Source organism: Emydura macquarii, unplaced genomic scaffold (genome assembly GCF_026122565.2).
Source record: "Emydura macquarii macquarii isolate MOO-44397 ecotype Brisbane River unplaced genomic scaffold, CSIRO-AGI_Emac_v2 contig_629, whole genome shotgun sequence".
Lineage (NCBI taxonomy): Eukaryota > Metazoa > Chordata > Testudines > Chelidae > Emydura > Emydura macquarii.
In genome coordinates this window covers 5,506,002-5,520,025 of record NW_027130766.1, presented here as the reverse complement: position 1 = coordinate 5,520,025, position 14,024 = coordinate 5,506,002, and the positions used below count along the sequence as shown (strand labels likewise).

The 14,024-nt window shown below is 60.7% G+C and overlaps 1 protein-coding gene across 2 annotated transcripts; it reads left to right on the top strand.

The window, feature by feature from the left end:
• Positions 1-242: 242 nt before the first annotated feature.
• CDK5RAP3 (CDK5 regulatory subunit associated protein 3) lies at positions 243-12,060 on the top strand. Of its 2 annotated transcripts, XM_067541131.1 has the most exons (14): positions 243-431; positions 1,581-1,626; positions 2,355-2,486; positions 2,889-2,989; positions 3,637-3,685; positions 4,319-4,497; positions 5,234-5,370; positions 6,324-6,468; positions 7,399-7,527; positions 7,972-8,047; positions 8,737-8,825; positions 9,875-10,080; positions 10,341-10,512; positions 10,673-12,060. In XM_067541131.1, the coding sequence occupies exons 1-14, from the start codon at positions 426-428 to the stop codon at positions 10,736-10,738; spliced, it is 1,533 nt and encodes a 510-aa protein (XP_067397232.1). In that variant the 5' UTR covers positions 243-425; the 3' UTR covers positions 10,739-12,060. The 2 variants fall into 2 exon arrangements, with proteins under 2 accessions (XP_067397232.1, XP_067397233.1); XM_067541132.1 differs by lacking the exon at positions 1,581-1,626 and having other exon boundaries at positions 352-431.
• The last annotated feature ends 1,964 nt before the right edge of the window (positions 12,061-14,024 follow it).

Genomic DNA, 14,024 nt, shown 5'->3' with positions numbered 1-14,024 from the left:
TATAACTCCCCCCCTCCCCCCAAGAGCCTGTTGCGCATGCGTGTAGAGGGCTTTTTTTTTTTTCCCGTCCCCTCCCCTTCGGGTCTGCGACTACAGCTCGCTGGTGCCACCTGCCGGCCAGTGGTCGCCACTGTTCCCTCCCTCAGCCACATTCTAATTGGTCAGCGGGCCCACCTTCGCTTCAGCCAATCGGAGTGCCGGCACGTCGCACTGCGCTTCCTTCGGATTGGGCGCGAGAACCCTCCGTCAGCGCGTACGTTCTGATTGGCTGCGCCGTCCCGGCGTCGCCGCCCGATGATTGGCTGGGCGGGGGAGGGAAGGCGGGGCGGAGTTGCGCCAAGTTCCGGAGCAGGCGAGTCGCGCCGGGCCCGGCCGGGGGAGGAACCAACGCGCCAGCGGCTGCGGGGCAGGCCGGAGAGCGGGGCATGCAGGTGGGAGCGGGCCCCGCCCCCGGGGGTGTCCCCCCCCCCCCCCCAGGACAGGCCCCCGCCGGAAGTGTCCCCCGTTCCCTTGACAGGGAAGGGCCCCTCCCCCCCAGAGACAGCCCCCCTCCCCTGCCAGGACAGCCCCCCCCCCCCCCCCCCCCAGGAGAGCCCCCGCCCCCACCAGAACAGCGCGCCCCCAAGTGCCCCCTGGCCAGAGCACCCCCCTCGGGAAACTCCTTCCCCAGCCCGGGCAGCCCCCCCAGGAGAGCCCCCAGAACAGAGCCCCCCAGAACAGAGCACCCCCCTCGGGAAACTCCTTCCCCAGCCCAGGCAGACTCCCCGCCCCCCCCCCCCCCCCCCCCCGATGTTCCCCTGGCAGAGCCGTTGCTTCCCCGGCCCAGGGTGCACACGATATTTCAAATGTCCGATATCTCACACAGGGCGACACTGAAAACATGCACTGGTTTTTCAGCCCCACCCTCTCTTCTGCCCCTGAACACGCGCCCTCCCAGTCCACACAGCCCCTCTCCCAGCAGCACAGTGTGGGGCAAGCAGGAGCAAGGCAGTCAAGGCTAGGCCATAGATACTGATGGATTTGCTGTGTCGTTTGACAAGTCACTTCTGTTCCTCATCTGTGAAATGAGGACAGTGATGCTGCCCTTTCTGAGGGAGGCGGGGGGGGGGGGGTTGGCTTAATTCATCTGTACAGGATTTGGGGATCCTGGCTCTCCAACCTGTTGTGGAAGTTGCACCCACCAGTGATGCATTCTCCATCCAGCTGCCTTGTTTGTGGGTGTTCCAGTTCTCCCTGCGGTCATGCCGTCGTGACGGCATTCGCTGTCCGTGTGGGGGATTCAGTGCAGTAGTGAAAATGCATTTGTTGGGCACCGCCTGAGTGTAACCTCACCCATTCTCCCAAGACTGTCCAGGAAAGTAGAGCATCTGGGTTTGGATCAGCACTGCAACTGACTAGACCTTTGCCCAAGAGACTTGTTTGCCAGGAGCTGGCGTAGCAGGGGAAGTGCTGGGAGATGGCACGTGTGTTGGGGTGGGGAGGATTACAGGCCAGGTTCTGGCTTGGTTACCAGTATTGTCAAGCTTTATTCACCCAGCAGATTCTCCCTGTTTATTGCAATGTATGTCTCTCTTCACCAGGACTATCAGAATTTGCCGATTGACATCCAGACAAGCAAGCTGCTAGGTAGGGTACTAGCTCCTGTCCCCCGCTTCCAGCTGGAGAGAGAGGGAAGGAAGGAGGAAGTTGGGGTGCCTGATTTTATGCACTTAGAGAGGAGCACATGCTGGAGGAGGGTGGGGGGCGAGGTGGGCCAGAGACCTGGCTGTCAGTGTGCACACAAGTTTCCTTGCACTTTGAAGCTCATGTCCTTCAGATTTCCAGAGGAGTCGGGAATGAGGCAAGTTTGTCGTCATTTCTCCTGTTGTGGTGAAACCTTAAAGGAAGCGTAGCAGAGATGTTCCTGTCAGCACCAACCTCATGTAGATTAGTGGGGTCAGCGTAAGGGTGAGATGCTGTCTTGACAATCCAGGTGATTGGAGTCCCCCCCTTAATCCCCAGAACAAGCAAGGGCAGTGGCCGGGTGAGGATCCCCCACCACACCAATGTGCCTCCTCCCTGATCGGGGAAGTACGAGAGAAGTTAGTTTGTTCTTTGTCTGTCTCTGCTGAGACAGCCAGCAAGGAGTTGTGGGGAGCTTGTGATGCAGCCGCCTTGCACCCCCCGAGAACCTCCAGCTCATAGGGGCCACTGAACAGCTGCCAGAGGTGAGGGACTTCCCCTCCCATTGGCAGTCCTTTGAGCCCATGCCTGGAAAACGCCCCAGCAGTGCCCTTCCTCTGCAATTCCCCGGCTGCCCCTCACTCTTGCTGGTGGACACCGAGGTGTTTAATGTCTGTATGTCCCTGCTGCAGACTGGCTGGTGGACAGGAGACACTGCAACCTGAAATGGCAGAGCCACGTGCTGACTATCCGCGAGAAGATCAACACGGCCATTCAGGACATGCCGGAGAGCGAGGAGATCAAGCAGCTGCTCTCGGGATCCTGTGAGTGGGACTGTGTCAGCGTGGGGGAGGCGGGCGAGGGTATCCCTGGTGCAGGCTTGGGTGCCAGTGTCAGAAGCAGGGGCAGTGGATCCCATTCATGCAGGGGATTTGCTGTGGAGGCCATTTGCATGCATGGGGCCTGGTCTGTCACTTGGCTTCCTGTGACTCCACTAGCACTTTGTTGCTGGGATCGATGTAACACGAGGGCCGGGACCTTGTCCATCCCAGAGCTGAGGTGCTTGCATGTCCCCATCCCTGCCCCCAGTCACCCCTTGCATTCATTAAGCCCATTGGGGCAGGTTTAAAATGCCAGAGGAATCCAGCCCCAAGGGCTTCGGGTATTACAAACATCCCTGTTTAGAAAGGAGACAGAAACCCAGTGACGTGTACCACTGCTTTCAGATATTCACTATTTTCACTGCCTGAGGATTGTGGACATTCTTAAAGGGACCGAGGCCTCCAGTAAAAACATCTTTGGTCGCTACTCTTCCCAGCGGATGAAGGTGAGTGGGGAAGAAGCAGCCTGTGTAGGCTGGCCCAGGCGGTCGGCGTGTCCAGGAATTTGCCAGGCTGGTTCCACCATCAAACAGGTCAGGGTGGGCTGGGACTGGATGTTAGCGGGATACATGGAGCCTTTCATCTCTACGGTGCTGGTTTGAATCCAGCTGGAGTCAACAGCAGTTAGAAGCTCTTGCTGTCTGGTGCCTGTACGGTGGCATCAGAGCGAAACGAGTAATAAAAATAATAATCCCTAGCTCTTTCCTAGTGCTTTCCACCAGCAGATCGGTGTCATCTCCATTTTACAGATGGGGAAACTGAGGCACAGAGCAGGGATGTGACTTGCCCAAGGTCACTCAGCAGGCCAGCGGCAGATCCAGGACTAAACCCCAGGTCTCTTGAGTCTCAGTCCAGTGCGCTGTTCACTAAGCCGCTCTGAGGGGTGGGGGAAGCTTGCGCTGCTGTTGCCTGATTGGCCTTGGGCATCTTTCCCCAGCACAGAACTCCCACCTAGCCCCCGGGCGTGGCCGTATGCCCTGCCCCTGCTTGTTCTTTGGTTCTCACACCACAGTCAGATCCTCAGGGGCTTTGTGCTTCTCCGGCTGCATTTGGCATCTTCTCAGCCTTTCCCTCTTTCTCCTCCCCCTTCCAGGACTGGCAGGAGATCGTGTCCCTGTACGAAAAGGAAAACGCCTATCTAGGTAAGGCAGCCCCACCTCACCACGTTGGGATGCGCAGGTGTTGGGCAAGCAGTGTCTGCTTTTCCTCAGTGTCTGCTTTCTTCCTGCCAGAGCTCTGGCTGTGAGCTGCTGGGATCAGCCTCTGAATGGCATGAAATAACATGTGCTCCCAGCTGGCACGCGCTGTCCATCAGTGAGCCAGGGCCCCACGCCCCATCTATCCCCACTTCCCTTAGCCCTTCACAGCCAGTAGAAACGGGTCCTTCACGCAGAGCCACGTGGGGGCGGGCAGCACTAACTCTCTCGGCAGAGCGTCAGGGCTGATGGACATTGGCAGGGCAGTGTGGGGAGCACCTGGCAGCGGTGGTGTAAACACCGTGCCCGTTCTCACCATCGAGGCCTTCATTCTCCTGGCCGGAACTGGAGTTAAATGTACTTGAAGTGAGTGGGGGAGCTGGGGCGAATGGGTCAGAGCTAGGAGAGAGAATCCTGCTGGGGTCAGGGGCTCCCTGGCAAATAGCCCTCGGCTCGGCGAGCTTCAGGTCAACCCCATAGCCTGCGTGCCAGCTGGCACTTGGTGTGGCTTTCCGGGTAGGAAGGGTCAATGCCCCAAGCGTCTCATCATCTGTGTGTCCCTTCCCTTCCCCACTGCAGTGGAACTCGCCAGCCTTCTCATGCGCAACATCAGCTACGAGATCCCGTCTCTGAAGAAGCAGATCAGCAAGTGCCAGCAGCTGCAGCAGGAATACAGCCGCAAGGAGGAGGAGTGCCAGCTGGGGGCCGCCGAGATGAGGGAGCGCTTCTACACCTCCTGCAAGCAGTACGGCATCACCGTGAGTCCCTCGCTGTGCCCGGGAGGGGCCAGGCCTGCTCGGAGATCATGGACGGGGCCTTATCCCTGCGCAGCGCTCCCTGTGTGGCCTCCAGCAAGCTGTACGCGCTCTCTCCACCTCTCCCCATGGCTTAGGTGTCTGGGCCTTCAGTGCCCTTTGCAGTGACCCACCCCCATGGTACTGGAACACCCTGAGCACACCCCTGGGTGTCAGTCTCAGCAGACAAGGGAGGGATGTGGCTCTCCTAGTAGGACACCTGCATTGGAAAGTGGCGCCCCCTCCCCCACCCCTCGCCCCCCGGTCCTGGGTTGGCTCCGTGCCCCCAGGCTCTTAGCACCAGGTTTGTGCCCGTGGAACTGAACGTGCTGCCACTGCTCACCCTGCAGATCCGTTGGGGTCTGGTTCCTCTGCCTCTCATCACGTGCCCAACTGCAGCTTGAGCGTCACGCACAGGACGATCATATCCACTCGCTCCAGCGGCTCTGCGTCTGACCCAGAGGCTGTCCCCTGGCGACCCCACCCCAGCTCTCTCTGGCTCTATTGATGGTCTCCTGCCTTTAAGCCAGCTTGCATTCCACTGTTCTCTAGGACTCCTTCCTCCAGCCCTTGGTCTCTGCTGTGATGGAACGCGCCAGCCAGGCAGCCCACGCTAGCCCCTCGGTAGGCTGGGGAAGGCCGCTGGCCTGAATACCCAGCTCCCTGTTCTAACATGCCCCCGCTCATTCTCACTCTGCAGGGGGATAATGTGTGCCGGGAGCTGCTGGCCTTGGTGAAGGACCTGCCGTCGCTGCTGACTGAGATTGGGGCCAAGGCCAAGGTGCTCTCGGAAGCCATCGAGCTGTACCAGGCCTGTGTGCAGTTTGTGTGTCAGAGGTAACCAGATGCCTGCGTGGGGAATGCTCTGCAGGCCGAGGTGGGAGGCAGACTGGTCCCTCTTTTCTCTTCCACCTCTCGGGCAGTTTGTCCTCTGCCGTTAGACTCCCTGTGCTTCGGCATTCGAATCTGGGTGTTGATGGTGCTGAGCCCGCTGGCTAATGACGGGGTAGCCCCAGGGCAGGGCGGTGTCAGGTGTGCAAAGCCTCTTGAGAGGGAGCAGGATGCTGGGGCTTCCTTTTGTTCCAGGGTGTCTCTTTCCTCCCTCCCCAGTCCTGCCAGTAAGTGGTTTCGGGAAATCTAAACCCCCCTTCCCACACCGGCTCTGGTTTCTCACCCACCTTTGCTGCTGATCTGCCCCTGGAATTTGCTCATTGTGGAAGTCCTGGGCTTTTCCTGGCTGTTCGGGCATATCTTTAAATACCCGATTCCGGGCAGAGCGCTGCCAGGCTCAGTTCTGGACCTTCGCAGGAGAAACGAGCTGCCTGGTTTACTGGCTCGGCCTCAGAGACTCGCCGAGCTTTCCCATCCCCCCTCGGCTGGGGAGGATCGGAGCCTGCAATGACCTTGTTTAAATCCAAATCGGGTTGCTGTGACTGCACGGAGAAAGGTGGCTTTAAATTGCCATCCCTGGGCTCCATGTTCCCCCTCTTTGTGCCACCCACATCCAACTGGCGCCGTTACCAGGAGAAGGGGACGTTACCTCAGTGACAGAGAGTCAAGATGGGTCCTTGCAGCTTCTCCTGGCAGTCGCTGTCAGGCAAATTTCCCAGTCAGACCTCAGCCGAGGCCCTCACAGCGGATGCAGACCCCAGCCTGCTCCCCCGTAGCTGTGTGGCGTTCGGAAGGCTGTATGCAGCAGTCCATCGGGCAGGAGCAAAGCCGGGGGGGAGGCAGAAGGGTCGCAGAACCCGGCTGCCCTGGCACTGACCCGGCCCTGTTGTGTGTTCCAGCACCACGGAGCAGGTGGTACCCATGCTGCGACACATGCAGGAGCGCGGGAACACAACCGTCTACGAGTGGAGGACGGGGGTGGAGCCCTCCATGGTGGTGTGCCCCCAGGCGGAAGAGGTGCCTGACCAGCAGGATGAGGAGGCGGTAAGTGGCAGCCAGGTTGCTGTGGAGTAGAAGAGAATATGGCCGAAGGGTGGATTGCGAAGCAGATGGGCCCATGTCTAAATGCCCAGTGGGCCTTGGTTGATACAGCCACAGAGCCCTGGGGGGTAGTAGGGCAGATACAGTGAATTGACCCAAACTCAGCTTAGCCTTTCCTGACTGGCTTATTCTCATCGCTGTCCGGACTGGCTTCATCCTGGGAGCGTCACATGTGAAACACCTGCACCCCTGAGTTCAGTTCCCAGCAGGGCCGACTCAGCCCTGCATCTTCCCCAGGGAGAGAAGCTGAGTCCCACAAGTTTACTGACTGGTGGAGACCTGAGAAAACCCAGGTCCTCTCTGCTCTGTATGGAGCTCACTGGCCCTACGGCTTGGTCTGGGGTTTGCTCCTGCGTCCTTGGCCAGAATGTTCCCTCCCCTCAGTGCTGTAGACTGTGCGGGTCACTGGTTCCGCCCCAGAGGTGGCTGCATTTCTTTGGTGGGGGAAGGCATCCCTAGCGCTTTGAGATCCTTCAGTGCTGTGTAAACATTCAGCGTTGCTTGTCATTTCCCCTCCTCTCCGTGCTTTCCAACCCCGGGCACCAGGAGAACCGGCTGCTCCTCTGGGACTGGCAGTATGATGTGCAGCCTCCCATGATTGGGTGAAACCCAGCTTCTGAGGGCCAGCCCTTGCTTGTAACCAGGCGACCTGGTCTCCCTGGGGTGTGGGCAGCATCTTCCAGAGGCAGCAGGGGAAGCGCCTGGGGGTGCAGAACAGTGAGAGGAGAGGTGTCTCCAGGGGACGAGATCAGCTCAGCCTGGAGCTGGCGTCTAGAGAGAGCACAAGGGCGGGCCGCCCGCCCTGTCGATGCTCTCCCGCCCTGGTGCCCGTTAGAGCTCCTCTCTAGGGGCGTCTTGCTCTTCTCATTGCAGATCGACTGGGGGGACTTTGGGGTGGAGTCAGCACCTGCCCCCGTGGGGGTTGATTACGACATTTCCACAGAAGACGGAGCCCAGGCCGGGGAGATAGACTGGGGAATCTCATTGGAACCCGACCCACAGGTGGGTGTGTGCTATACCCATCTTCCCTCCTCCCCCTCCAGGCGCCTCACCAGCCAAGCGGCCACTCAGCCCGTTGGGTCACAGCCATGCTGACCTGTATCTGGTCTGGCTGGGATACTAGGGGAAGGCGTTAGACTGTGGAGGCAATGTGACATAGTGGCTAGAGCACTGGACTGGGACTCAGACCTGGTTCTAGTCCCAGCTCTGCCATTGGCCTGTTGGGTGACCTCAGGCAAGTCACTTCCCTCCCTGTGCCTCAGTTTCCCCATCTATAAAATGGGGATAGTGCGATGTAAAGCACCTTTGCGATCTACTGAGGAGACATGCTAGGTCTTGGCTGCTTCTCTCTCAAGGCGAGGGCAGCTCAGGACTCCCATCCTGGCGGGCTGGTGCTATGGGGTAGAGCGCCCATTCTTACCGGAGGCTGGGTTTGACTCCTTGCAGGGAGCCAGCACTGACGGGACAGACTGGAGTGGCGGTGACCCGGTGCAGATCACGGTGCTGGAGGCTGGCATCCAGGGTAAGCTCCTCATTCTCTGCCTCTCTTGGCAGTATTGGGAGTCGAACACAGTGGGGTGAGCGGCTGGTACAGAGGTGGGGGGAAATGTACTTGGAAACCATGCAGCTGGGATCATAACCTCTGCCACCCTCAAATTCCCCCCCTCTCCGTGCCTGTCTGTGGCCGTCTCCTTCCCCGTCTTTAACCTGAGCCAATATTGGCCCTCTGGACGCTGTCACGCTGGGGTGGGGGCGGACTCCCTGGCAGGGGTGGGGGGCGTGTGTTGCTCAGAAGGGACAGGACAGTGGGAGCTAAGGTCCCCAGATGAATCGAGCCAGCAGGGATCTTCTTGGTGTGGGGGAAGAGAGTCAGGCCCTGGCACGGCCAGCCAGGTGAGCCTGGTGCGTGGGTGGAGTAGGCACCTGAGTGAAAATCAGGCAGCCGCTAGAGGGCGCCGTGGGATGGCACTTCGGGGATTCTAGGAGACTGGCTGCTCTGGGGATGTCCCCGGGGTGGGGCCCAGCCCCGTGCTCACCAGCTCCGTCTTGCTGGGCGTTTTCTGCCCCAGGAGAGCACATGGAGCCCTGCGGTGAGCGGCTCCGACTCGAGGCGACCTGGTGTCTGGTGGGGAGCCCTCCGCAGCTGCTTAGTGAGGTCTCCCCCTGCTCTGTTTCCCAGCACCCCCTACCCCGTGTGCTTCTCCTGTTCAGTCCCAGATGGAGTCGCCCGAGGCCCTGATGCTCTGACCCTCCTCGCCAACCCAGAGACCCGGAACCAGTTCATCGACGAGCTGATGGAGGTATCCCGGGACAGGGCGGTGCCAGTCCAGCAGTGACCCATTGCCCTCCCCTTACCCCTTCCAGAGCGCTTTGCACACACTAAGGAATTAAGGGCGAGCGGGGTATGTTGCTATCCCCTTTATACACCTGGGGAAACTGAGTCATGGAGCAGCATAAGACATGCTGCCTCAGTGGCAAAGCCTGGAATAGAACCCAGGGGACCTGAGTTCCAGCCCCTCTTGTTCTGACGATTAGACCCCATTCCCTTCCCAAAGTGGGGAACAGAACCCAGGAATCCAAACACCTGGTCATCTGTCATCCTCCCTGACCCCCCCTCTAACCTCTAGCCCCCGTCTGTCCGTCCCCCTGGGGACCTGAGTGAGCATCTGAAGCTTTGAAGGGCATCAGAGAGCTCACAGCAGCACTCTGGGAGCAAGTCGTCCAGCCAGCCCCTGTTCATACCCACGATCCAGACTGGGATCTAGGCAGCTCGGGTGTGCTGCTCTCTCAGGGACCTCATGGACTTTATGCCAGTGCAGCTGAAGCAGGAGGTCTGCCAGTCTGGAGCCCCCAAGGAGGGGTCCCACCCCTCCTTATCCTACCCCTGCCCCCTTCCCTTTGAGCGTGGGCACTGCAGCACACGGGATCCCCTTGCTGAGGGCAGAGGGTGACTTAGCCTGCAGCCCCCCGGGACAGCTGGGATGAGCGGGAGCTCAAAAGCCTGAAGTTGGGGTTCTGTGGGGTCATGACATTAGTGGGGTGTCCTCCAATGCCGTGCTAGCCCACACCCCAAAGCCTGGTCCCTGGCTGGGCTCCCTGGAAACCCACTTGCAGCAGAGGGCCTTGTTTTCTTCCTGCTCTGAGCCTGCGTCCAAAGGATTTCAGCCTCTCTAAACATGGCTTACGGGAGGGAAGGGGCGCCTTGTCCAGGCCCTTTCCATCCCTCCCGGGCTGCAGGAACTCCAGAAGGGATTTTAAAGGCTCATGCTCCACGTATGGCCAGGAGTTCCCCTGCCTGGCAGGGTGTCCATGCCTGCTTCCCACTCTCTCCCTCCTCGTCTCTCCCTAGCTGGAGACCTTCTTGTCCCACCGCATCACGGAGATGAATGAAGAGGCGGACGTGGTGTCAGTGAGCCAGTTCCAGCTGGCCCCACCCATCCTGCAGGACCAGACCAAAGAGAAGGTAGCTGCCATGGTGTCAGCCGTCCAGGCGCTGATTGGCCAGCTGACCAACCTGCGGATGCAGCACCTGTTCCTGATCCTCGCCTCCCCAAGGTGCGTGGGGGCCCCCTCCTGTCTCCCAGCCTGCTCTGCAGGGGGGGGGACCCCGTTCCTTCCTGTGGGGGTGTGGAGATTTCTCCTTGAGGGAGGGGACTGTAGGATCAGGGTGACAGAGAGCATTGATGGAGCTGGCTCTGGGGTAGCCTTTGCAGAGGGAGCACCTTGGGGGCGAGGGGCAGTGGTCCTGGGTGGCGTTGAAGGGGAGTGGTCCAAGCTGGGTGGGTATTGACGGTACACCTGGGTCTCGGGGACAGGTACGTGGACCGCGTGAGCGAGCTCCTCCGCCAGAAGCTGAAACAGGCGGAGCTGCTAGTGCTGAAGAAGGAGCTCATGGCGCAGAAGAGGCAGGAGGCGCTGGAGGAGCAGGGCGCCCTGGAGCCCAAACTCGACCTGCTGGTGCAGAAAACCAAGGAGCTGCAGAAACTAGTAAGAAATGGGGAAGGGTCTGCGGTGCGCAGATTTCGCGTGTGCACAGATTTTCACAGCCCCCAGCCTGTGTAACCCAGGCTTCAGGTCCCGATCACTTCTCCCCCGCCTTCCCCACCTCACCCCACCCTGGGCCTGACCCTGTGGCCCTGTCTTTCAGATCGAAGCAGACGTTTCCAAACGGTACAGCGGGCGACCTGTGAATCTGATGGGCACCTCCCTGTGACCCCTCCACGGTGATGTAGCTCTCTCTGCAGCATGGAGCCAGGGTCCCCCAGAGGGGGCTTCCCCAGGCCTCCGCTAGCCAGGACTTGCTGGTTTGCCACGCACGTTGTAAGGAGCAGACACGTACGGGACAAAGGCAGGTAACTGCGGCTCCTGCCCTTTCCAGGATGGGATTGCTCAATAAAGCAGGGGAAGCTGCTCCGCCCTCACCCGGCTCCTCGTGAATTCGCACCCTGAGCCCTCTGGCCCAGCCTTCAGTGTGTCTCACTGGGACGCTGATCCCTCCCCCGGCACCAGGGCAGACCTCCCCTCACTCCCTCCCTTGTGTCTAACCAGGACGCTGATCCCTCCCCTGCACCGGGCCAGATCCTTTGTGCATCTCACAGGGACACTGACCCTTGCCCCACCTTGAGTAGGAAGATTGTCACTGGGTGTCGTCCTAGGAGCATCACGTGTTCCTCCCCGGAGCAGCCCCCCAGCACAGCGATTGGCCAGCCAGCGCACCGGGATCTGAGACGCTCAGGCAAGCAGCGGGTCTGCCAAGAGAAGCCCTGCTCCCTCCGCCCGGCGCCCTTCCATCAAGCCACTGCCAAGTGCTTTACCTGGCTGCCTGTTACCGCGCCCAGTTGGCCCGTAGCCGTGGCGAGTGCGGAGGCTAGCAGTGCTGTGAAATCTCCCAGAACACCCACCAGCCTCGGCTCCCAGGAGGCCCTCTGCCCGCCTTGCTCCAGGCTGGGCCCTGCCCCCCCTCCCTGCCGTCCGCCTGGGCTGCTTTTGGGGTAAGGGTTGCGGGGGGGAGAGGGGGGGCGATTCGATTTTAATTTCATAGCAGAGCAGTTGATTCATGGCTCTTTGTCGCCAGCGTTGACTCCCGTAATGACTTTCCATCAAAATGAAAAGTGGAGTGACACCGCTCATTATTCCTGCTGCTTGTTATCTCAGTCGTGGGGAGGGCCACCCCCTCCCCGCTGCCTTTCAGCCGGCCCGGACAGTGAGTGATGGCCCCTATTAATCACCGACCCCGCGGACTCCGGCGGACACACGCTATCCGCAGGAGGAAGGGGGAGAGAGATAAGGCACCCGCAACCGCTCCGATCAATTAACGTCAAGCGCCGTCACCCTCCCAGCCCCTCGGCCTCGCCCCCTTTGGGCGGGCGGCGGCAGGTGTGGGAGCGAGGGACCGGAAAGGAGCATTTGCGCCTCCTGCACGGATTGGACTCCCTCGGTAGGGGGAGCCCAGCATGCGCCCCCAGTGCTCTTCAGCTCCCAGCCCCCAAGGCCAGCTCCGTGCTGGGGTTGGGAAGGTCTGTAACCCCCTCGTGGCTCTTCAGCCAGTGGAGGACAACCCCTGGAGGCCATTTATTTTGCATAGGCTCTCCCAGCTGCAGGCCATTGGTCCCATCCCATCTGCTATCCCGCCTCCTGTCCTCTCTGACTAGCCCATTGGTCCCATACATCCTCCGTCCCGCCTCCAGTGTTGGTCTGGACGCTACCTGGAGTTTCAGAAGAAACCTCTTCCTATCCCCAGCCCTCCCCTCACACATCTCCCTGCTCAGCTCCTGCTGTACCCTCCTCTGGAGGAGCGGGGGGTCCGCCTGACCTTTGGCAGTGATTGCAATAGCGCTCACTGTGTGCTTGGAGCTGTCCAGTTGGAGACAAAAAGATCACCCTGGCCCCAAGGAGTTCCCAGTGTGAACAGACGGGGTGGAGAAGGAATGCAGCTCACAAGCAGAGAAATCCGGGCGGGCGGGGCTCTGGACAGTGACTTGTGGGTTCCTGGTTTGGTTTGGTGTGGGGTTGGGGAGAGGCGGGTGATGGGCTAGAGTGAGACAAAGGGGGAGGGAGGGGCATGAAATCCAGGTGCAGATGGCTACGAGGTGGTGCATGCCTGGCGGGGGAGGGGGGTGGGATGGGACAAAGTTGAACTAGTGGGGGAGAGGCAAAGCAGTGGGGTGTAGCTGGGAGCAGATGAGGGGAGCTGAGGAGGCCAGCCACGGTGCTGGGGGGGAGCTAGGAGCATGGGGGGAAACCTGCCACCACCCGCACATCGCAGGGAATCCACTGGGCCTGGAGCAGCTGCCGCCTGGCAATCCAGCAGGCCCCTGCCCTCTGCTGCCGGAGTGCGCCTGCCCTGGGCTGGGAGCATTCCTCTTCTAGGCCCTGCAGCAGCAGGCTTGGGGGCCCCTGTAGCTTTCGACCACAGCGCAGTGAGGTTGCTTAGGAGCCAGGCCCAGCGCCCGTGAGTTCATTGGGCAACGGAGCCAGCCCTTGGTGAATGGCTGCAGCACAGGCTCTGCCGTTCTCCATTACAGCACGTCCGCTCTGCCCCGGCACCCCTGCACGGGCAGCTTCCCCTCTGCCGTTCGGTACGTGGCAGCAGACTTGTCAGCCGTTCGCCAGAATGAATCCAGCGGCAGCACGTTCCCCAGGTTAACGATACGGCTTTGCCCAGCGCCGCGTCTTTCGCACACGTGGTCCCGAATGTGGCGTGGTTCGATGGGGCCGGATGCTGAACTGGTCGGACGCCGAGTTGAGCTTTGTGTTGATTCCACACATGGCCTTCCAGTGCCCTGAGCTGCCTTTGTTCTGCAGGGCAGCCCCCTGCCCCGAGCACCAGCCAGAGGCTCAGTGACACGGGCTCACCTCTGATTTCATCGGGGCTCGTGTGCCTGAGAGCAGAGCTGTGTGTCTGCCTCCCCAGGGTGGGTTTGACCCAATGGCCTGGGGATGATAAGGCTGCAGCCAAGACCCTGGAAGCCATCTGCCTGCAGCAGCCCCCCTCCATGCCTTGTCCCCCCCACACCCTCCATCTCATTTCCCCCCCCTCCCATCCTACTCCCTGGCCTGGCACGGACCAGTCCATGCTGGGCGGCGATTGCTGCACCAGGTCAAGCTCTGTCAAGGGTCCTTTCGCCAGCACTGGAGGAGCTGGGATTGTGGGGGGATCCCTCACCCCGAGGATGACCCCCCCCTCCTGTGGGAACCACCAGGCCTGCAGACGCTGCCTGAGATGGACTCCACCAGATTGTGTCCATCCCACTCCCTCACCCAGCCAGGAGGGGTTCCTGACACGTAGACGTTACCTGGAGGGAACCAGCCTGGCCTCTGCCCAGCCCCTCTTGGCCCAGCTCACTCAGCCTCGGTGGGCTCCCCTGTGGGCCTGATCCCCTCCGCTAGGCAGCCCTCGCTGGCCTCCCGCCGTGGGCCTGCTGTGTCTTTGAGTCTGCTGCCGAGAGGCCCCGGCCCTGCATTCCTGCAGATCCAGACAACTCCCTTCCTAGGGCAGC

Bases quoted from the DNA above. Each gene is read 5' to 3' on its own strand.
- CDK5RAP3 (XM_067541131.1), top strand. The intron at 8,826-9,874 runs GTATCCCGGGAC...GTCTCTCCCTAG, and splicing joins TCATCGACGAGCTGATGGAG to CTGGAGACCTTCTTGTCCCA. The intron at 10,513-10,672 runs GTAAGAAATGGG...CCTGTCTTTCAG, and splicing joins CCAAGGAGCTGCAGAAACTA to ATCGAAGCAGACGTTTCCAA.